The sequence below is a fragment of the Jaculus jaculus genome, chromosome 12 (assembly GCF_020740685.1).
Source record: "Jaculus jaculus isolate mJacJac1 chromosome 12, mJacJac1.mat.Y.cur, whole genome shotgun sequence".
NCBI classification, from domain to species: Eukaryota; Metazoa; Chordata; class Mammalia; order Rodentia; family Dipodidae; genus Jaculus; species Jaculus jaculus.
The window spans coordinates 27,261,578-27,285,551 of NC_059113.1; the positions used below are offsets into that span (position 1 = coordinate 27,261,578).

At 39.1% G+C, this 23,974-nt stretch overlaps 2 protein-coding genes across 3 annotated transcripts in view; both read left to right on the forward strand.

Moving 5' to 3' along the window:
* Window positions 1-1,980: 1,980 nt before the first annotated feature.
* On the forward strand, window positions 1,981-14,009 carry Ido1 (indoleamine 2,3-dioxygenase 1). The gene is made up of 10 exons (XM_004668979.2): window positions 1,981-2,055; window positions 4,997-5,092; window positions 5,211-5,330; window positions 7,407-7,525; window positions 8,611-8,625; window positions 10,153-10,252; window positions 10,651-10,768; window positions 11,795-11,846; window positions 12,254-12,402; window positions 13,578-14,009. The coding sequence occupies exons 1-10, from the start codon at window positions 1,981-1,983 to the stop codon at window positions 13,910-13,912; spliced, it is 1,179 nt and encodes a 392-aa protein (XP_004669036.1). The 3' UTR covers window positions 13,913-14,009.
* Window positions 14,010-21,426: 7,417 nt separating this feature from the next.
* Ido2 (indoleamine 2,3-dioxygenase 2) overlaps window positions 21,427-23,974 on the forward strand; it is a 60,299-nt gene continuing 57,751 nt past the window's right edge. For both annotated transcript variants that reach the window (XM_004668980.2, XM_045131437.1), the window contains exon 1: window positions 21,427-21,625. In XM_004668980.2, coding sequence (XP_004669037.2) covers window positions 21,527-21,625 — 99 coding nt within the window. In that variant the 5' untranslated portion in view covers window positions 21,427-21,526. The remainder of the gene's footprint in view (window positions 21,626-23,974) is intronic.

Consider the following 23,974-nt stretch of genomic DNA (forward strand, 5'->3'; position numbering starts at 1 on the left):
TTGAGCCCATCAATATTTGGACATAGATGATGAAGTAGTGGGATATAAATGAATGAGACATCAGAATAGAAGAGTAGAAAAGGGGACCACAAGGAAAGAGGAGGGGTACACTAGAATGGGGCGGGGGATGGGGACAAATAAGGATAATGAGAGGGGAGTATGTTCACATTATTGAAGTTCTGAATTAAAAAAAAAAAAAAGAAGAAGCCGGGCGTGGTGGTGCATGCCTTTAATCCCAGCACTTGGGAGGCAGAGGTAGGAGGATTGCCATGAGTTCAAGGCCACCCTGAGATGACAGAGTTAATTCCAGGTCAGCCTGGACCAGAGTGAGACCCCACCTCGAAAAACCAAAAAAAAAAAAAAAATAAATAAATAAATAAATAAATAAAAAATAAGAAAATAAGAAAAGAGAAAAAGTAAATACAAAAGAGGCCAAACTTGGAGGATATGGAAAAGGCAGAGACATGACTGGAGTGGTAAAGCATCATTGTTACTGCCATCAAGAGGAGCCTCAATTCAACGAGACCCTTGGGCAAGCACGATCCCAAACAAGCTTTACCAGGCCATGCCTCTTACAGACCAATTTCAAGAGATTTTCCAAGTCAGAATCTTCTTGACTTTTGTTCCCTGTTCAGATTCACACAGAAAATTTAGGCTTATATTGAGAGAAAGATCATAGGAATAATCATGTAATTTTTAGTAACCACACAAATTCCAACGTTTTGTTAGTATCTGTGTCTTCTGGTATAAGTGATAGGACTGACTCAGTGTAGAAATTTTATGTTGTGTCATATCAGCTGATATTGTGGGACTTCAGAGACCCACCCACCGCAGCATTAGGCCAAGTTCCAAACTCTCAGTTTTATGAATCATTTGTTTATAATAGCTTTGACATTATATTCCCTTTATTTAATTTTAGTTTCAATTTCTCTGGCTTTTTTTTATAATGAGAACATATTCCTATAAAACATTCTGTTCAAAGAAAAGCCATAATATGACATCATTAGAGGTCTTCTAGAATATACTAAAACCATGGTTCATTTGTTCATTTCAAAGAAAGATAGACTGGATGATAAGCCTGCCCTTGCCTCCTAATGTTCGGTTCACCAGCCTTTTCTTTTATGATCATCCAAAGGACTGGCAGATCTGGTCTGCTTCAGTCTTCAGAAAAGCCCAAACCTCTAAGAGAACCCTGGTAACCTTTACCAAACATAGAACAATTTTGTGTTTGGAGAAAACATTTTCAGGATATTTGAAACTTGGCTTCAGTTTTCTTGGCTTCACATATGAATAGGTCAGAAAGTCTCTCCAAATGTGCAGGGCTGTTGACACAATGTCTCCCTGGAAGCAAATGTAATGGAGAAGCCAGAGAACCTGCCTGGAAGGGATTTAGTAGGAGCATGAGAGGAGAGCAGGACACATGAATGAGAGTCTAGGGAAAGCAAATGAAGAAGGGAGAGGTCAATCTTTCCAATTCCTTTTTGCTACTTCATAGCCATTAGCTAACCTATGCCTCACAAATTGTATTTCAGGGTTGCTCATATAAGGCAGTGAAATTTTCAAAGACCCCTGGCAACTCAAGTGAAAGGCATCCCAGGTAAGGAGACTGAAGCCAATACCTACGCCATGGCCATACTCTTGACTGTAAAACATAAAGATACTCTTTCCTGTTATCATAATGTCTTTCCACACAGCAGCAAGCAGATGATGTTCCTAAGTGATAACTATCTGATATGCACCACAAACCTTCAGTTTCTTCATGTGATCAAGAGTTGCCCTGTAGCTCTTTGTTTATCAAATTACAAATACAGAAAGTAGAAAATGAAACTATCCCAAAAGTGGAAGTCATTTCTCCTTGCTGACGTGTTCAGCTGTACTACCAATCATGTCTTCTATAAAAGGATGCTTGGAAGCTCCTCGGAGACTGAGAAGGACTGACTGGTGGAATACACTACAAAAGAGAATCAGAAATCATCCCTTATGGAAGGTTCTGGAAAGATTCCTGCAAAATATCACATAGATGAAGATATGGGCTTTGCTTTGCCACATCCACTGGTAAGAAAGAGCAGTAAAATATGAGCAAATGTATTTTATTCTCATAATTTACTTGGACAAATGAATTTCTACTGAATAGTATTTCAGTACCATAAAATACATATAGATACAATAATGCCAAAATTGGAGGAATTGTCAAAATACATGAATCTTACTGTTATTAAATTTTTGTTTCTAGAAATTTAGTCATATATGCATCTCATACTTAGCAAATATAGAAGTGAAGATTATTGAAATGGGAGAACTACAGAAGGTATTTTGCTTTGCAAAAAAAAACATACTACAATGTTGTTTTTCACAATAGCATTTTCGATGGGCATGTTAAAAAGGCCACAATTCCACAGAACCACAAAACACAGGAAATTCCCTTTCTCTCCTAATATATGTCACATTGTACCAATTAAATGTTCCTGCTTGATTTGGTTTGTGAGCTGACACACCAAATAGCCTTTGTGTTACATGAATAGTATTGGTTTATTGAGCAAAACTCAAGCAAGAGTCTGAAATATCTTTACTGATTTTTATTCAAGTTTTAGCTACAAAGTGCAATGTATGTGGAGAAAATGTTTGTCATAAGAACGAAATGTCTCAGCTGGACATGATAGTAGACACCTGAAATCCCAGGACTGGGGAGGCAGAGGCAGGAGAATGGCAAACTCAAGGCCAATCTGATCTATAGAGCAATCTCCATCCAGGCCAGCCAGGGTTATGTAGCAAGATGCTGTCTCAAAAAACAAAATGAATTAACAACAAGAAAAACCAACAAAAATTACATGTCCTTTAATGCTATTGCAAAGACTGCCAGGTAAATCATTATTATAAAATTATCAAAATGAAAAATAGAAGAAATAGCTGTGACATATAGACAGAAGATAGCCATCTAGAAGTTCAGGTGCTCACCTACCCCCACAAAGAAGCAGAATAACAGCATGTTGACGCTGAGTGACTCTGAAACCATGCCAAGGAGATGGGAGCCTGAAAGATATGGAGTCTTAGGAGAGTGGGATAATGACTCTGAAAATTACAGCTGGTTCCTTGAGGGGCACTCCCAACACTTCCAGGGTTCAAGGTAACCTGGAGCACAGCACCAGAGGCTGGAGTGACAGGGGTCAGAGCTGGGAGGAACCTGCCCTGAGTTGCGGCACTCAGCCTGACTCTTCCTTGGCCTCTGCCTGCAGCCAACCCCACCAGCTCTATCTCTGGCAACTCTAATCCCTACAATTATCACAAGGCAGGCTGTGGAATTTCCAGGGCAGATGTGTCAGTTTGTTCAGACACCCTAGCAGGAACTGACAATGTCCAGTGCACACCCAGAAAGCAGCCCGATGGAGGAGGACCAGGACAGTATAGGAGGTGTGGTTCAGTGGTTTGTACCTCATTTCAGGATGTTGCCCAAGTATTTGGTTTGTGGGATTCCCCTTGACATGTGATTATAGATGCAATGAGATTTAGGGGACTCCTTTATTGAGACTTTATTGCTTGTGTGTTTGTACGTGGGTGTGCGTGCTTGCACAGAAAAGGAGCCTAGGGTGGGGCCACAGTAGACAGGATGCATGCTGCAGTCCATCTTCCGTCCATGGTTTCACTTTTGCTTCTTGATACCGACGGTCAGCCAGTATAAAAATAACATGAGAACTCACAGAAAAGGTAGTTCAGGAGTTTGAAATTGCTTCATTCTAAGTGGTAAAATCTCATGCCACCCCTCTTCATCCCACAAAGGATAATCTCTTTACCCACTGTCCATTTTACATGCCACCTGCTTTTTCACTTTGTGGTGGCCTGGGTGATTAGACCAAAGGTCACAACCATGGTTCATGTGTTCAAGGAACTCTTGTTTTAGGCTCGAAGCATAAGAACAGTGATATCTCTGATAATTCAGAGAAGCCATAAGTTCTCCTTTTAAGAAGCAAATGTTCTTGATTTTGAAAATTTTTTTTTAAAAAACCTATGTTGAGGTTGATAAATTCTATGGTTAGAACCAATCCTCCAGTGACATAGTAAGGGGAAAAAATCAGGCTAGTTCTGCTATCACACCTCAAATTGCAAGTTATGGCCACAGTACATAACTACTGCTTAGCTCAGATGGAAAAGGTATATAATGTCTAGTGATATGCCAGATCTTTATAAAAAAACATTAAACACAATATAATTCTTAAAATCAGATATTGGGATGTGGAAGGAGTATAGAAAATTGAAAAAGTTAGGATATTTGTTGTTATGATAAATACACACAAAATAAATTATATAAACAGGGTTTTGGCTTTTATTTATTTATTTATTTTTTTTTTTAGGTAGCCCAGGCTGACCTGGAACTTTCTCTATAGCTCCAAGTTGACCTTAAACTTTACAGAAATCCTCCTATCCCAGTCTCTTAAGGGTTGGGACTAAAGATGTGTGCCAGCATGGCTGGCTTTTTTTTTTTTTTTTAATTTACGATGTATCAACAACTTCATGGATGATTAAAAAAAATAAAAGATACATGTACATATATATCATTGATATTTCAGTAAGTGCCTAATTTACTAGTGACATTTAATACATCTAAGTTTTCTTCCCATTAATGGAACTTAAGATCTAGCTGGAAATAAAATAAAGTAAGAGATAATAAATTACATTGCAAAGAATGTACAGCCCATAGACATTAAAATAGAGGAGATGGGGGTCCCATGGAGGAGTTAGGAAGATTTTGGTAAAATCTTGAAGTGAATTTTGAAAATGATACTAAGGGATGTGCTTGAAGACAGAGGAGGAGGGTAGCGCAGAGACGGACTTCTGCCTGGGGAATCTGTCAGGTGGTAAAGCAGGGCTGGTGTTTCTAGACAGGTGTTTGTTGAGGCATCAGTGGGAGTTAGAAATGAGAAGACCACCTATGGGGACCCAATCCTGTTTCACAGTAACTTTCACAAGCAAACTGAAGCCCTGTTTTGTGTTCCTGTTCCAGAAAGAGCTACCTCCTGATTATAGTGCCTGGACTGCCATTGCTCGGGATCTGCCAAGGCTTATTGAGACAGGCCAACTCCGAGCAAAAGTTGAGAAGGTTTGAAGTCTCTGTCACATTTGTCTTCCTGTGTTGTTTTCTTACCAGTTGCTCTTGATTTTGAAGCCTAAAACTTCACCAAGATTGATGTTTGCCAAATCCCTCCATTTGCTCTCAGCTGCCATTACTCGACATTGATGACCTTCAAGGGCACAGGTCACAACGCCTGGGACATTTGGCTCTGGGGTACATCACCATGGCATATGTGTGGGATGGAGACAACGGAGATGTCCGAAAGGTTTGGAGACTTTCTGTTATTTTTCATGCATTATGATGTTTTTCATTAACATTAGAGGGAAATTCCACTCATATTTATTGCATAAATTTCAGTGCTTGCCTAGCATGTGGACAGTCATTAGATCTTCAGAACTGGAAAAAAAAAAAACAAAACAGAAAAGGAAAGAAAAACAATTAAATATTATAGCTATATCTTTATTATTTTTATTGTTGGCATTATCATTCAACAAGGGTTGAACCCACAGGGTCTTGCATCTACTCTGTAAGTGCTGTGCCACTGAGGTACATCCTCAGCACATTCTCGAAAGTATGCAAAATAGGGAATAATGAAAGGAAACAAGCATTCACTGGCCAAGCATGACCTGGTACAGTTACTGTGTTTATTGTGTTACTTATGTTGGCACAGCTGCTCTGACCTGCACGTGTTTACTTATATTGTAAATATTTGGGGGTTACTATACAATCATTTGAAGTAATTATAATTTTTCATTGAGTTACTTAGCTTTCGTGAGTGTACTACCTTTAGTACACTCACGAAAGCTAAGTAACTCAATGAAATCTAAGTAACTAAAGGTAGTACACTTACTAAATCTTCTATAGGCAAATGTTACTTTTTTTTAGAATATTCGTTATCTTAGATGACACTGTAGCAAATGGCCTTGGAAGACTCCTAGTGACAAAGTCCTTATATCTGTTAACACTGAAGAATGTTTTGCTGCCACAGGACCCTTTTTCTTCTTTCTTCTTGTGTGTATGGTGTGTGCATGTCTGTATGCATGTTGTAGACCCACATGTGTGAAAATTTGTGGAGGTCAGAGTTTGGTACAGAGGAAACTTGGAATAGAAAGAAAAGATAAACATAAACAGAAATTATAGAAACCACACACATATAGTATCATTGAAAAATTATGAATTTATCAGGTTGGAGGTCTTAATTGTGATAGAAAAGATAAAATGTATTTTAATTATTATGGTCATGTGACTCTTTAATGCTGAGAAGAATCTTATTTTAAGTAAGGAATTTGTTGTAAAGTGTTTGTATTCAACTAAGTGAACAAAATATAAGACAATATTAGGTGCATTTTGCTTGAGGATAGGCAAGAAACTACTGTAAGATTTTCTATAGTAAATATGTATTGGGATGCTTTTCCCAGGTCAGTTTCAAGTTATTTAGCTAACTTTTTGTTTTCTTTTTCTCCTCTGATTCTATTCCTATATGTCATTGAGTGACAAATTTATTTCATTTTGAAACATGTATGGTTTACAGCTAAAATGTTCCAGTGTCTATATGCACAAGTTCTGCAGTAGGAAGCATATATCTCAGTGAAATTTGATGTCTTGGCATTTTGTTCTATTGGCTAAGCTCATCCATGGGCATACTGAGCCTATCCCAAACCATTCACATTTTTAACTGCCATGGAACTTTTGTCTTGGGAACAGCGTCTGAGAGTCACTATGTAGAGTGGGCTGACCTTGAAGTCTCTGTCTTCTTGCCTCAGCAACCAAGTGCTGAGCTTAAAGGTCTGCTTCAACATTCCTGGAGATGACATGAAGAAGCCATGCATAACAAAACACTTTAAAAGTGAAGCAAGCAGGGAGTATTTCTCTCCCCAGTGAGAGCTCCTGTTATTCTGCTTTTGAACACATTGAGTTCAAAGCTCCTAATTACAAAGGCTTTAAGCAACTTTAGGAGAAGTGATTTACCCTTTTGTAAAAATTGCCAGTAGATAACGCTTGTCTTACATAGACAATCTGCCTAACAAATATGTATGGGAAGGATGGTTGAAGGGCAGAATGAAAGTAATTCATTTGAACATTATAAAATAAAGTTTGCAGACCAGCTCCCTTGTTCTTTATCATCTCCATGACCAGATTAAAATCATATCAACCTAAATCCAAAAGACAAACATTTGCCAATCACCAGGGTTACCTTATGAAATGTGGAAGAGGGAAATTGTGCACTTTAGTTTCAACATGCCATTCATTATACAGAGCAGCTCAAGTTTTGACACTGAGGAAGCAGAAGGCAGAGAGAGATGCTCCATGGGTGAAATATAAGTCCTGTGTTTCAATTCAGGTGCTGCCAAGGAATGTAGCTGTTCCATACTGCAAACTCTCAGAGAAGCTGGGGCTGCCTCCCATTCTGGTTTATGCAGACTGTGTCCTGGCAAACTGGAAGAAAAAGGACCCCAATGGGTATGTAAACTGTTCTTAGAATGGAGCTGGAGTGTGTGCTATGTAAATCAAAACGTTCTTACTAACTCTTTTTTTTAATTATTTATTTATTTATTTGAGAGTGACAGACACAGAGAGAAGGACAGATAGAGGGAGAGAGAGAGAATGGGCGCGCCAGGGCTTCCAGCCTCTGCAAACGAACTCCAGATGCGTGCGCCCCCTTGTGCATCTGGCTAACGTGGGACCTGGGGAACCGAGCCTCGAACCGGGGTCCTTAGGCTTCACAGGCAAGCGTTTAACCGCTAAGCCATCTCTCCAGCCCCTTACTAACTTTTGACAGCACAGCCTCCTTGTTGTTGGGTAGTGTCTGGTTAACATGCAGGCACAAACATAGAGATTCGGATATCCAGTCTGGGATTAGAGCAGCAATGGGAGTGCATGTTATTTAAATCAAAATGTATTTATTGGTTAATAAAATGGCCTTGAGTTTGCTCTTCTCCTGCATTAACTCCTGAATGCTGGGATTAAAAGCAGGTTCTACCACTCCTGGATAACTGGTTTTATTATTGAATTTCATATCAATAAAACCAGCAAGTGTGTCCTGTTTTATGTCTGCATTCCTTTGAGTAACATCTTCTTGATATCACACAAATTAGATTTTTAAGTAGCCAGTTACATTTAAGAGTGAGTGCAGTCGGAAGAGGAAGCAGTAACATGAGTTTTAGAGCAGCCTGCTCAGAGCCCAGGTAGTGGTGGGATCTGATGTAATACAGAGAAAAAGGATTGTAGCCGAGTGGCTGCTGGTGTGGACTTGGAAGGAATAGTCTGATCATGGAAACAGCACAAAAGAAAAAAAAAAAAAACTTGATCTAGAAAAATGTCTTAATAGTAACAAATAAATTTTGAATGTGTGTTATTTAAATGTTTTATGTGATTTTAACCCATAAATTAAATGATTCCAGTGCAATCTTAAGAAATTACTTATGCCTTACTAGTAATGGATCAGTAATCTGCAAGCTTGTAGCAAAAGCACAAATTCATTTGATTTTAAATGGGTTTTCTTTCTCTCTTCCAACTGGCCATTTCTTCATGCCTGCCCTTCTAAGGCCCATGACTTATGAGTGAGTATTTGATTATTCTTTAATCCTAATAATTACTATTCACAATTAATTATTAACATATTCCAAATATGTTAATAATTAATTGGATTCAGGCAAAAAGTAATTTTAGTAATTATCTAAAGGGAAAATAATCCCAGTTCTGGATGTCATATATAACTATAATAATATGACTGTGTCTGCCTGCTATTGTAGATCTGGAACCAAACAGAGCTGCTACACACACCTGCGTGTGTGCAATTGTTATGTATAAATATGAAACTTGCATGCACTGATGTGTCTGTGACCCATGGCTTCTGTGGCTAGAACTATTTAATGATGTTACTTAGTAGCCATGTGCCTGGTCTTTTAAATTTAGTTCTTAAGATTTTTAATGTACTAAACCTCACTAAGACTTGGGGAACTAAGAAAAATAACATAGCTATAAGTCTGCCCAGGTGTAGGTAGACCAATGGAGAAGTACAAGAGTATATGAAAACTGTAAAATTTCATGTGACTGAGGAGGGAGCCAAGAAGATAAAATGTTAGGGGCTTTGATCATATAAAATATTTAAAAGGAAAAAAAAAAAAAAAGAAAGGATGGATACCTGAAGCTTGCTTCCAGAAGCCTGATGAAGATTTAACTAGAAGATACATGATGGGCATGTGTATAAACACCATACTCGACTCTATTATAGCAAGTGGGATGTGACATAGATCTTGTGCATTACCTGACCTGAAGGACAGCTAGATATACCATGAATAACGAACAATGGCAATGACACTGGAACAAGAAATAAAGAAATTGATTGGTTTTAAAAAAAGATCATATATGACTTTGCTGATTGTGATTTGGAGTTTAAAGGGTTAAAGAGTAGCTTCAAATAGTGTGGTTTTTGTACAGAAGGATACTACCCTTGGCCCTACTGGCAGAGAACACTAAGTAAGGCAGTGGCAGATGACTTATCTTGCTCAGGTCCACATGGCAAATAAGCTTCTGGGGTAGTCCCGAGAAAGCAAGAATCTAACCCCTCAGAACTCATGTTCATACGGAAACCATGTCTTTGTCTGTGAGAGTAGGGGTGGAGTAAAGTACTGAAGCTGGAACCCAGGGCTTGTGAATACTAGGCAAGGATGCTGCTACTAAGCCCCAGCCCCAGCCACTAATAAGTCAATTCCCTTATTTAGCAGGTAAATCACTGAGAAAGAGATCAGGTAAAACATGATCACTAAATACATTCAAACAAAACTCTCCTACCTCTTATATCTGCCTCCAAGATATCTCTGTCAGCAAATACACACCTGTAAAAAGTCAAAGAAGCAGACCTATTGGGGGAATTTCTAGTTCTAAGTTCTAGCAGTGAATTCCAGACCCTAGCATAACTTATTTATTATATATGGTCTTGGACAATAATGGAGATAGGAGGGTCTAACATCTCTCTGGCATTTTTTGACAATAAAATGGTATAGATAGACATGCTTGTAAAGTATGTTACTCTGTAAATGTATCAAATTCCTAAACTTTTTGCCTACCTTAATTGATTTTCTTAGGAACATGGACATTTTGTTCTCGTTCCCTGGGGGGGACTGCAGTAAAGGATTCTTCCTGATCTCTCTACTGGTGGAAATAGCAGCTTCTCCTGCCATCAAGGTATGTACATACCCACTTGAGTTTTTCCTGTCCATTCACAGAAGCAGAGCAACCACTTACAATGCAAAAATAGAATAAATTGAGTTTATCCTGATTAAATGTAGCATCAGATCATTTAACTGGGGGTGAGGCATACCAGATTATTTATTAGAAATATTTATTTTTGTACAGCCTGAATATAAAATCTTGGAGCAACAAATTTAAGATGAAATTGGAAACTCCATAAGAAACAAATATCTTCAAAGTAGTATATCATGAATACATAATGACAAAAATTTAATTGTTTTTACTTTGAGGTATATAAATAGGAGCATAAATTTAATTTGCAGATTAAGATAAGAGACATTCATTTTATGCCAATGCTCAGTGCTTGCATTTTCTTCTTTTTTTTTTTTCAGGTGATTCCTACAATATTCAGTACAGTGCAACGTCAGGATCAGGAGGCTTTGCAAAGGGCACTGCTCGAAATAGTCTTCTGCCTGAAAGAAGCTCTGAGGGTGTTTCAGAAAATCCATGGCAAGTATCCTTGGCCCCGCAGCATTCTAGACTAATAGTCAAGTGTTTCTGGTTGTCTGAAGTGAAGAGAGGTGTTGAGAAAAGGAAAATGAAAATTAGTTATCACTTATCAAGTGTGTTTTATGGTGTATTTTATCTCATCAAGTCATTGTACTTTCCCTGTGATATGCTAGATCATATTATCTACATTTTGCAGATAAGGGTAATGTGAAGTCAAAGAGATAAGGTGACTTAAGGTTGTAGAGGTAGGATACAGTGAAGCCAGACTTCCAAGCTAGGTCTGCTTCTAAAAATTGTAAAGGGACCTTTTCAATGTGAAGGTAATTTTAAGTGCTGCAAAACAGATCCAATTTTCTGTTAATTTTACTTCTTTACAAGCTCATGAAGGAAAATAGAGAAAAGCCATTGTTCTCAAGATTTGTTGCAAAATTAAAAGGAAAACAAAGAAAAGCCATAACAAAGAAAAGCCACTGTGCTCAAGGGTTGTTGCAAAATTAAGCCTAAAAAGATCTACAAGACCTTTACCCATGCAAACACAGTGGTTTGCAAAGCACAAACTTGGCAAATAGGTTTATCTCTGAGTCTCAGGTTCTTGCTGGTTGCCTCTGGAGGGAAACACCTTTCAAATACAATAGTACTGAGCCTTGATTTTATGGTGAAGCCCAGAGCCTTGCAAATGCTATGCAGCAGTCTACCAATGAACTCTATTTCCAGTCCTGATGTGTTTCCTGGGAGAATTCCGTGTCCATGAGAGATGCTGACAGTTTAACTCACTTGATGACACATGGTTAAGTAGGAAGGAGACCCTAAACACAAGCTCTTTAGCAGCCAAATAGCAGATGCCATTCAGGGACACAAGCAAGGTATTGAGGCCTTCCTGTGGGAGAGGACAGAGGAGTGAAGGCTTTGTCTGAAAACTTGCCTGATGCTATTCCAGTAATCTGTGTTGAACTCTTGACAATTTACAACACCTTTAGTGCACTGTATACTTCGATGCTACTTACTAAACTTGTTCCATCTTTTCAGAGTACGTGGATCCAAGTCTATTTTTCAATGTTCTTCGTATATATCTGTCTGGGTATGTAATCTGATACTTGAATTTACTTTCTCTCAGTTCATATAAAGCACATGCCAAATTTCTAGTGTTGGTCCCTACCACCCCCTGGATTTATATATCAATTTATATCCTAAAATTCATGTTGTAGGGAAGGAGTGGGCCACCTTCTCAGTCACTGCCCTGGAATGGAGGTGGAAAAGAGTGAATGAAGTGCACTAGGGTAAAGGTTGAGCTCTCCTGGGAGATTATTTATGTTAAAGTTGCTCAGAGTTTTTATTCTTTATCATTTTCTTGAATAAAATGTGTGGGGCAAAGGTGGGGGAATGATGGCATTTAACTTGTCATCTTCAATTACTTGCAGTGTAAGATTCCCTATCTGAAAACTGATAGTTCATCAAAAGGATTATTTTTTTTCCTTTCTGTTCTAGCTGGCAAGGCAACCCTCAGCTGCCAGATGGTCTACTCTATGAGGGTGTCTGGGACACCCCCAAAAAGTTTGCAGGGGGCAGTGCTGCCCAAAGCAGCATCTTCCAGTGTTTTGATGTCCTTCTGGGAGTAAAACACGGCAGCAAGGGAGGTAAGTGGGAAAGGCAAATGCAAGTCTTCTCTCCTATAATGTGACCTTAGCTTCAAACCCACTGTTGGTCTTTTAGGTCAGCATCTCCAGAGCCAAGGCTATCTGATGCTTTTAGGAGTATCTGCCAAGTAGGACCTGCATAGCCATCACCCATTTTATGGAGGAGGAATCAGAACGTTTGAAAGGATGTTCCACAGGCCCCTTATTCACCAGCCAAAAAGTGACATAATATAAGCTCCCACACAAGTTCTTTATCTGTCCATTTTGAGGGCCAACCATTCAACCACAGCTTCCTGGAAAGCAGTGTCATGTGCTCTGAGAGTGTGGGATCAAAGGCTAAAAGTCCCCTGCAAGTGGGGCACAACAGTTGAGGCAGAGAGCTCAGTGTCAGGAGAATGCGGGAACTGCCCCTGTGTGCAGTCAGCTATAGGCCTAGCAGCCTGGGTGTGGTCTGCCCTTGAGGTAAAGATGCTTTCAGTACATGTTTCCTAGTGGCTTCACAAGAGAAAAAGAAAATCTTCCTTCTCTTCTGTTTGCTGAAGCTTCCATTCTACAAACAGAATTGATAGCATTGGACTAGGAATTGTTATTTTTTTTTTCTTATTGTAAACCCATTTTTAAAGGATCCCTTAAATTTATTAAGAGTTAAGATTTATCAAGTGAAGATACAACAGAAAACAAGAGCTGTGGGTGGTGGTACACACCTGTAATCATAGCTCTCAGGAGGCTGAGGAAGAAAAATCACAAGTTCAAGGTCAGCCTGGGCTACATAATGAGACCTGGTTTTGTATGAAGAAAGAATTGAGTAAGAAAGCCAAAGAGAAAGGAAGGAAGGAAGGCAGGCAGAAAAGGAGGAAGAAAGGAAGGAAAGAAAGAAGGTGAAGGAAAGGGAAAGTGGAAGGTGAGGGAAGAAAAAGGGAAGGATAGGGAGCAAAAACAATCTTTATTTATTATGAAAAAGTGAATTTTGCTCATTCCATTTTCATACTGATAAGAGTTTTCAATAATAACCACTGCAAGACTCACAGCTATTTAGCCTCCAGGTAGGATGGCCTTCCCTCACAGGGAGCCTCCTACTGTGGTGGTAGATAGGGATCACCTGTGCTGTCGGCCTTTCTTCCCTATCTTAGGGAGGGTTTCAGCCCTCTTATTACTTGTCTTTCTCTTTGTTCTAGGGTTCCTCCAGGAAATGAGAACCTACATGCCACCAGCTCACCAGAGCTTCCTTTGCTCGTTAGAGTCAGGACCATCGCTCCGTGACTTTGTCATTTCAAGCGGCAATGATGACTTAAAGGAAGTGTATAATAAGTGTGTGGAAGGTCTTGTCTCCCTGAGGGATTACCATCTACAAATAGTGACCAAGTACATTCTGATTCCTGCAAGACAGCACTGCAGGAAAGATGAAAAATCAGAGGAGCAGTCAGACCAGGAAAACAGAGGGACCGGTGGCACTAACCTCATGAGTTTCCTAAAGTCTGTGAGAAATGCAACCCAGGAAGCCTTTCTGTAGGGTGATTGTTGGAGCCAGAAGAAGTGCCTTTTATCAGAGTAATAATCTGCATTTACTCCTGTCATTTCTCTTTACATCAGACCCATGAACTAATACCATGTAATACTATACCAGTAACATGCTATAGAAGATTTTGGATCAATTTTTCTTGTAGGAAATAACAAAAGCTAACTGTGAAAGAATACTTTTAAATAATTTTAGAAATATTGTAATCTATCTTTTTTAATTTATAAGTGGGATATAGTAATGAAATACTTTAAATTAAAATTTATGTAAGATGAAATAAATCAAATGCTTGAATACATTTGAGTATTACCAACTATACAATGTGAATAAATAAATAATTTGTACATAAATGACTCTGGGAGTGGTTGAAAGAACACTTGCAAGAGGTAGATAACAAGGGACATAATAACAAAGGCAGGGTGATAAATTAAAGGATATAAAATAAAGCCAGGTATGAAGGGATGGAAAAGTGTTAAAGATTAGCTTTAAGGAAGAGTTCAGTGCTAACTATGTAGTTAGTAGTTAGTATGGCAAGGTGACTTCAAGCATTACAGTGGCTTAAAAACAATGAGAAATGCTAGAACTATTGAGGCAATAGGATTGGCAAGTGTTGTAGTTATCTTTTTGTTGCTGGGACAAAGCACCCAAAAAAATCAGCTGATGGGAGGAAAGGTTTTTAATTTTGTCTTGCAGTCTCAAAAGGAATCTTTATAGTGACAGCAGCCAATATGGCTGGACATCATCTCTGCTACATCAGGTGGAAATAGCAGCAGAGCTGTAAGACCAGCTTGGCTAGGGGCATTGACTGTAACACACATAAATGTACCACCACCAACTTTCCTCATATAGCAAATTGCTGTATCCCAAATTACCACCACCTGGTGACCAAGTATTTAAAACACATCATTTTATGGGGACATCTGATTCAAACCACCCTAGTTCATCCATCCCTGTCTCCTATAAACTGATGACCATCCATGGTATAAAATGCAATGCATTCTGTCCAACTTTAAAAGTCCCCATAATTTTTTTTTAATCAATCCCAACATAGCACAAACATTTCCATAGTCCAAAGATCTCTTAGACTTGAGCCTATAAAACTCCAAACACATAATGGCACAGAGTAACCAGTCACACTACAAAAGATGACATTTAAAGGAAAGATTGACACCAGTGTAAGATCTGAAGCAAACAGGGCAAATATCAAATCCTGTAGCTCCAAGTCGGACATTATCTGTAATCAGTGATGAAATCTCTGGAGCTCCAATTCCACCATCTGGTCTACTCACAGCCCAGGGAACAATTCCTCCTAGGCTGGAAGCTCTCCTTCGAAGCCATTCCCCCATCCTGGCGTTACAATAAAATCCTGGGGTCGTCATGAAACCCACAGCTCAGCCTTGTGTCTCCACTGGGCCTCTATACAGGAACTCCAACAACCCTGCCTTATATTGCCCAGAGGCCATCTGCAACAGACTCCACTGTAAACCTAATGACCATCTTTTTCTTGCATTTGTTATACTCTCAGAGTACCAGGTAGATTATCAAATTGTTAATCTAGTGGGGAATAAAGCCAACTTTGAAGATCAAGACACTCCTTCAGCATTCAGGCCCTACTTGTAAAAGAATCAGCATTCTTTCTTTTGTTCTAATCTTAATGGTGATAGTCTCTCAAACAATTGCAGCTAAAATAGTCTTCAGCCTAAACTTTCATTTTTTTTGTATGTGCCATATAATCCTGCTCATATCAGTCCATTTCTTCTAAATTCAACCTTGATGAAGTTCTATTTACACAGGCAGAACACAGAAAACCTTTGATATAAACTGCCTCTAGCCCAGTCCAGACAAATCTATTTTATTCTCCCATAAGCCGAGCCTCACGGTTCACAGTTCTTACTGAACTCAGGTCTTTCAACATTGACTAGAATGTTCCTAAAAACTCTGCCTGCAGCATTTCAAGACTTCTCTTAGACCAAAGTTTCAAATCTTTCTACCTTCCTCCTGCAAATCAGGTCCAAAAATCCAAAAGCCACAAAATCAGGATCCTAGCATTAATAGCCCACTCCTATGGTATCAATTTTCTTTGAGAGTTACCTGCTTGTTGCTGGGATAAAGAACCCAATCAAAAACAGATATTGGGGTCAAAGGTTTTTTTTTTTTTTTTAATTTGGCTTACAGTCTTGAGTGAAAGCTTCATAATGGTATGGGAAAGCATAGCATGAACACAGGCTGGACATAACCTCTGCCACATCAGGTAGAAAATAGCATCAAGAGAGTGACCCCAACTTTGGCAAGAAGAATCTGGTTATAACTTCCATAAGCCCACCACCAACAACATATTTTCTACAGCAAGACTCTTCCAGCCAAATTGCCACCACCTGGGGACCAAGTATTCAAATAACATGAAGTTATGGAGGACATCTGATTTAGAACATTACAAGAGTGGCATTCTGACCTGCATGTCGCAATGATCTTTACCTGATCTGCTACATAGGCTCTTGTATCTGGAGGGCCTTTTACTGCCTCATAGTCTCCTTCTGGTGTCTGGAATCTTTAATAGCTTGGGCAAGAGAACTTATATCTTATTTCACCATTGACCCTTCCATTGCTGATTCTGAGATATCCCATTCACTAAGATAGGGGATATACAAAGAATTTGGGTTCTTCTCTCTCTTGCTATGAGTGAGACAGTGATAACTTCAGTTTTTATTGGTCACTAGACATAGTGTTTTCTACCTTGGTCCTGCAACTAGTAACTGTGGGCTTTGTGTATTTCCCTTCCCTTACTGGACATCTAATAAATGTTTCACAAGCTGTCATAGTCCACATGAAGTCTCTTTAGAGTATCCAAGAGAGGGTGTCTAGTGGATGGGAAGATATATGGTCTAGGAGATCAGAAGAAATCACACTGCAGACACAAAGTTGCTAGTTACCAGACTATAGAAGACTGCTGTAATCTTTGGATGAGATCCTAGGGAAGGGGATCAGAGGGAGAAGAGAGGAAGGCCAGGCTTGAACTGTGGAAATCAGCAATGGTATAGTCAGAGATAAAAAGAGATAGATGATAGCTAGCTAGCTAGATGACTAAAAAGGGTAGTCATGCCTTTAGTGGCTGGGAATGATGGCTTAATCATATTTTCTGTGCCTTGGTCCTTGTTTTATCACTTTAAAAAGCATTACACATGGCTTTTCTGAGCTATAGTATCCTGCCCTGAATCATGGGAATTATAGCTCAGAGCTCTTGTGAGAGTTAAAAGAGACCCGCTATAGAAGATGTTCGCCATAAGACATAGGATAAGAAAAACCAGTGATGGTTAGGTATTAATTATTGTAACTATCATTGTTTTTCAATGCAATAAGGCAATGAGAGATACATGAAAAGAAGAAAGAAAGCAGCAACATCAAACATAGGCAGTAATGACAGGTTCCTGTACAGTTAGTGAAGGCAAAGGTCTAGAAAGTCCCCACTGCTTAAAGAGCAAAGATGCGATTAATGAGCAGAACAAGAATATGCAGTCCTATGCAGGCTGCTGGTCATTTAGATTTAGAAGTTTATCAGTTTAGAAACTGAAACTAAGTATAGCCAATGGTGTTAGTCATCAGCATACAAATGATATCTTTAAAATTTAGTTTTGAGCATGTTTTCTTCATGTTCTAAATGTTAACTAGTCCATTTCCAAAAGTTCTAAACACTCAGTCTTCAAGAAATGAAATCTTTTTTTATTCACCAATGCTTCTGCTGTCCTCTGGAAAGCCGATGATGGGGGCCAGAGCTCTGAGCTGCCAGCCCTGCCATCAGGAGACTACGTTTCTATACACAAATGTTGACTAACTTCCTCTTGGTAATCAGGAAAGAAGACAAGCAGTGCTTCTTATAGAGTGTTGCCTAAAGGGTGTTGCTTCTCCTGCTAAGTCCTGTGAGCATCTGCTCCAAAGGGTCTAATTGAAGTCTCAAAAGAGCTCTGAGTCAGAAACTGCTATAATTCCCATAATTCAGGGGAGGACACCACAGCTAAGAAAAGTTACATTAAAGCTAGGCATTCTCTACGGGGTAAGCTTTGAGGGCTAGATCTAAAGTGATCCAAAAGGGCTGTGGATGTACTTCAGTGATAAATCACTTGCTTAGCAAATATGAGGCCCTGGGTTTGATGTCTAGCACCACAAAACTAGAAACAAAATGGTGCATTACAGATTAGTATAAAGGTCTGCCTGCTGTGTAGACTCTCATTCTAATATGTGTGAGCTCCATAATGGCCAAAAAGTAATTTGTTTGCTAATAAATGTTTCTTGAGTGACAAACCTGGGGATTACTGCTAAAGGAAAATAATATTCTGGGTTAGAAATATTATGAAAGGAAAGATAGATGAATACATTAGTAATGATCTAATCAGGTGTGGACAGAAGTACAAGCTGATTGTAGAATTTTGCAACAGGAGAGAATATTCCTGAGAAGTGGGTCATAGAAACATTAACATTTGAGATACTTCTTCAAAAATAAGTTGAATTCAGATATGAGACAGGAATTCTCTTGTACACAGGAGAGGCTGTGACTAATGAGAGAAGGGGAAGTAGCCAAGTCTAATTATTGTCTAGTTAATATCTAATTATTGTTATAGAATTAATTATTTAATGAGCAACAAATAATTTTTTGTTGGCTTGCATAGAGCTGAAAGGTATTTGGTAATTAGATGTAGCCACTCTTCATGCCAGATCATGGAAGTTTGAACTTTGTGTCACTACCAGGGAGGAGTTCTTGAAGGTTGCTGTGGCAGACCCTGAGATATTCTCAGACCTCCAAATAGCATGAGTCTGGACCTTGCAGAAAGAAAGATCACCAGTGATGATCAGAGCCTGGAGATAGAATTGATGGTTACAATCAAATGGAAATGTATAAGAATACTAAAGTAGAAAAAGACCTAATAACATTGTAAAACTAAATGTTCAGAGCTGATGTAGCAAAAGCAGTCAGGGAGTGTAAAAATATATATAATATAGTCAGCACAATGGTGAAGACGCTCAGAAGGACATGACTGTGAGAACACATTTCTAGAAAGAAGGGGAAAATATGAGAAAATAGAATATTATATGGTAGGCATTTCACTTTGATTTCTCATTGTCATTACAGAGTCTCTGGAACAAGCAATACATTGTCCTAAAGACGTCAAAACAGAAGTTCAGAATACTAAGCCTTTTGTCAAAAAGCCACACAGATTACAGATGACGGAACAGAGTTTTGTCCCCTGGTCACCCTGTCTGAGATCGCAGTAGGTACACAATCTGTGTCAGGAGGCAGTGAGTAAAGACTGGAGTGAGTTCGAACGCCAGCTCCGGGACAGCACATCAGAGACCAGCACAAAGTTCTACCTGATATGTTCTATCTGAGGCTGTATTGTTCATTCAACAAACATTTGTTGAGCACTGTGGTAACATTTGACAAGTCATTTCCTCTCTATAAAACTTGGGTAACTTACATGCTCGATGACAGTGTTGAAAAACTTTGTTCTACAACTGTCCTTTCCGTTATTTTATTATTTTATGTTTCTATGATGTTTCAGCAGATTCTTGAGTGGTTACAGGGGAAATAGGTGAAAAATAACATAGTCATCTTTTCATGTGGTGTTGAAGGAAAGAACAAGAAAATAGTTAAGCATGTGAAGGTTGAGAAATTCAGTTTAGAATGTAGAATACCTGAACTTCAAGACTGCTTGGATATTGGACTGTGGGTAGTGGATAATTGTGATGGGTCTTAGTTGTCTTATAATGAACCACAAATAATTTAGGATGCTTTTGGTATATAGCCTTTATTTATTTTTTATTTTTTGGGGGGTGGGTTTCAAGGTAGGGTGTCATTCTATCTCAGGCTGACCTGGAATTCACTATGTAATTTCAGGATGGCCTCAAACTCAATGTGACCCTCCTACCTCTGTCTCCCTAGTGCTAGGATTAAAGGCGTGCGCCACCACACCCAGCTGGTATATAGCCTTTAGCCGAGGCACCTCAATGGGTTTCTCAGCTGTTGAGTGAGTTACCACAGAAGTTCGTAGTCTTAAACCTTAAATTTTAGAGAAAAGGGGTTACAATACATACATATTAGTAGCTTCCAAATAAATTCATTTACAACCTGATGACTTCTGTCCAGAGTCCCTTGAGCTAGAGGCAAGGTCTTCAGAATTTCCAAGTGCAGATCTATAATGTGGAAACCATGGTCTTGGCCTCCATGTCAAACTGAATTCAGATTCTACAGAGGCACCCACAGCACCAGCCTCACACCTGGATCCAATGAGCAGATCAATGGATCAGAAGTCAAAACATCTAGGTCCAGTGAGCTGGCGCTGTGTAGGGTGAATAAGGTGAGTGTGTCCTAATCTGTGCAATGAAACCGTAGGACCCACTTCAGAGACAACACACCTTCTCATCATGCCATGTAAAGTCACCTACATTGAGCTAAGGAAATGGCTTCGTAGTTAAGGCATTTGCCTGTGAAGCCTAAGGACCGTGGTTCTCTTTCCCAGGACCCACATAAGCCAGATGCACAAGGGGGCGCATCTGTCTGGAGCTCATTTGCAGTGGCTGTAGGCCCTGGCATGTCCATTCTCTCCCTCTCTCCATCTATCTGTCTCTATCTGCCTCTCTCTCAAAAAAAAAAAAAAAAAAGAAAGAAAAAATTAAACAATATAAAGTGTTGAATTCAATGATGTATTAAGGTTATTTTCATTTTGTTGGTATTTAAAAATACATAAGTTCTTGGTCTAGAGAGATAGCTTCGTGACTAGGGCACTTACCTACAAAGCCTAAGGACACAGAATTGATTCCCCAGTAACCACATAAGCACAAGGTGGCTCATGCATCTGGAATTTGACTGCAGTGGCTGGAGGCCCTGGAACATCCATTTTCTTTGTCTGCCTCTTCCTCTCTCTCTCAATAAAATAAATAAATAAATAAAATATAACACACACACACAAGTTCTGTTTTAATGCAATCAAAGATTCAAGAAACCATTAAGTTAAATTAAAATAAACAGGAATAGTATTTCTCTAGAGCACGTTGTTTAAGACATGTACCAAGCCTTCCCAAGATTCTCACATACCACTGGAGCCTCCGCCCACCACCAGTGCAACTTCTCTTTTAAAAGCTTATTCCCACCCCCAAAATCATAAAAATAAATAATGAATTACAGCTTATTTTTTTTTTTTTTTTTTTTTTTTTTTTAGTAATTTCAGTCACATTGTTAGAGAACATGAGCTAAATTCCTACAAGGGTGTGAATCTGAGCAGCTATAACCAAAAGTCTAGTCCATTTCCCAGAGTTTAAGAATGTGTGTCTGAGTTTAAAACAAATCTCATTGCATGAATGAGGAATAAAGAGGGGTTTTCTTGGGGTCAGTTTTGTTAGCTTGTTTGTTTTAATTGGTCATCTTCAGTTGTTTACTCGGCCTTGTTAAGAAGCCATTTGTGGCAGCATGGAATTCAGCCTCTGGGCAAGGTTCTACTTTCTGCAAAGTCACCAACTTTCTGGCCCGTACAGCAGTGTGGAAGCTTCCATACCTCTTCTATCTATTTGGCCCATTGCTTCTTTGGTGGCCGTATCAGCGCACATACCTATAACAACATTATGGAACCTCAAAGAGAGAATTTGCAGAGAACACTGCCATTGTCCTTGGAAAGATACCACATTTCTGAAGAATATGGATTTCTTCTTCCAAATGCTCTGGTAAGATGAGAGACTAAGCATTCTCGTTTGTTTGCTTGCTTTACTTTACGTGACTATTATGAGAGTCAGTGTAACTGCCCACTTAACCTGAGGAATATTGTAGTGTGATTACCAGCAACAGAGACATAGTGGCTATGGCAGAGGGTAGCACAAATGCGTTACCATGCTATTTCATTAGATAGTTGCTGGTGAAGACAGAAACATGACAGGCAGAGGTGTAGCAAGGGAAAGACTGGGAGGAAGTAAGTTATATGGATTGAGTCTCAGTAATAGCAGCATGGTGCTTCCAGTCTGAATTCTACCTTTATGATGTAAGGTTTTCTGGGACAGAGAAGACATGGAATTTCTCCACTACAGATCCACTCCCATTTGGAGTATGTAGTATGCAATATTTTTAATATATATTATGAGATTTGTAATATGTACTGTAGGAAGATATATTCTTAAACCACTATGGGTTACTACCAAGAGTGTGTTGATTTGAATTAGGCCATCTTATTTGCTGCTGGTTGGAGAAAAAAAAAAAAGAAAGAAAGAAAGAAAGCAGGACACTGAGTGTTTCCTGTGTTGGCAAAAGGGATTAGATGGTATCAGTAACTTCTGAGATGAGGAAGGAACTTTTGAAAACAAACAGTACTTACTAAACATGTGACTTGTAACGCAATTCTTTTATTTTCCAGCTAGTCCTTATCAACAGTTTTTCTCATTAAATTCAATATGAGGTATAGAATTATAAAACTGTAGCTCTTAGAAACCATTTGGATTAGAGGAAATGACACACCCCATGTTATACTAGTGGCAAAACAAAATTAACACTCAAGACATCTTTTCTTTCTTCTTCTTCTTTTTTTTTTTTTTTTTTTAATGAAGTCAGCAAACACTGGGAGGTCCCACTCAGTTGAAACTCTAGACATCCAATGTTGGAGCTAGTATAATTGCATATTAGAGCAAATATCCTGCCCCAATCTAACTGTTCACTAACTTGTGATTATGAAATACCTGGAGGTCAAAGGGCTTTTATTGAATATCTACTGTGATGATTTTTTTTCATTCATTTATAACAAAGTCTGGGCTGGAGAGATGGCTCAGCAGCTAAGGTGCTTGCCTGCAAACCCTAAGGACCTAGGTTTCATTTTCTAGTAGGACCCAGCTTTGATTCCTCCGTACCAATGTAAAGCCAGATACACAAAGTGGTCTATATGTGTGGAGATGCATCTGGAGTAGATGTGCTGTGACTAAAGTTGCTGGCATGCCCATTCTCTCTCTCTCTTTATCTCTCTCTCTCAAGTAAACAAAATATTTTTTAAAACTTTAAAACAACAACAACAAAAAAAACCCACAAAGGCTTACTATGTAGTACAGGCAGGACGGCAGGATCCCTACTTCACCTGTGATCCCATACAAGCAATTTTTTTTTTTTTTCTCAGTGTAACTGAAAGGATTTAATTGAAGATCAGAACCAAGTCATCTATAGAGAATTGCCTGCTGTGAGATTGTAACTGGGCTTGGGGAGTGTTGCAGTCAGGTTCGCATTGCTGGCAGAAATCACCCAACTAAGAACAACTTTTGGGACAAAAGTTTATTTTGGCTTACAGACTTGAGGGGAAGCTCCATGATGGCAGGGGAAAATGATGGCATGAACAGAGAGGGTGGACATCACCCCCTGGCCAACATAAGGTGGACAATAGCAACAGGAGATTGTTTCAAACACTGGCAAGGGGAAACTGGCTATAATACCCAAAATCCCACCCCCAGCAATACACTGACCCCAGAAGGTGTTAATTCCCAAACCTCCATCATCTGGAAACCTAGCATTCAGAACACCTAAGTTGATGGGGGACACCTGCATCAAACCACCACAGGGAGTTTGGGAAAAGTCCTTGGACACTAAGCCTTGGGTTTGTATATATTTTTAACAAAGAATTTAAATAAAGAGACTGAGAATGATAAACTATAAATGATTACATTTATTCAAGGGTGTCAGGGGATTCTGAGAAGTGAAGGAAGGTGCTGGATACACCCACATGGCCTGAAAGCCTATGAAGGAAGCAGAGAATGGGAATGGAGGGAGGTGTAAAAGGGATTTTTCAGGTTTTTTTTTTTTTTTTTTTTTTTTTTTAAAGGACCAGAGCTTAAAAGTAATAAAGAGTAGAGGAAAAAAATCTCTCCCAGGAGCAGAATGGTCTTACTAGTACTGTGATCCCCACGATTCAGGAATGGAGACATGAGCAGAAAAGAAAAAGTGGAAATAGAGTAATCTGCTCCCTAGTAAGTCTCTGTTTATAACTTTATTGTGACAGGCTTTATCCTCAGGCTCAGGTGAGTCCTCTGTTTTGACTCTCCTCTTGT

Bases quoted from the DNA above. Each gene is read 5' to 3' on its own strand.
- Ido1 (XM_004668979.2), top strand. From the start codon at position 1,981: ATGGAAGGTTCTGGAAAGATTCCTGCAAAATATCACATAGATGAAGAT. The intron at 5,331-7,406 runs GTTTGGAGACTT...GTTTCAATTCAG, and splicing joins ACAACGGAGATGTCCGAAAG to GTGCTGCCAAGGAATGTAGC. The intron at 11,847-12,253 runs GTATGTAATCTG...TTTCTGTTCTAG, and splicing joins CTTCGTATATATCTGTCTGG to CTGGCAAGGCAACCCTCAGC.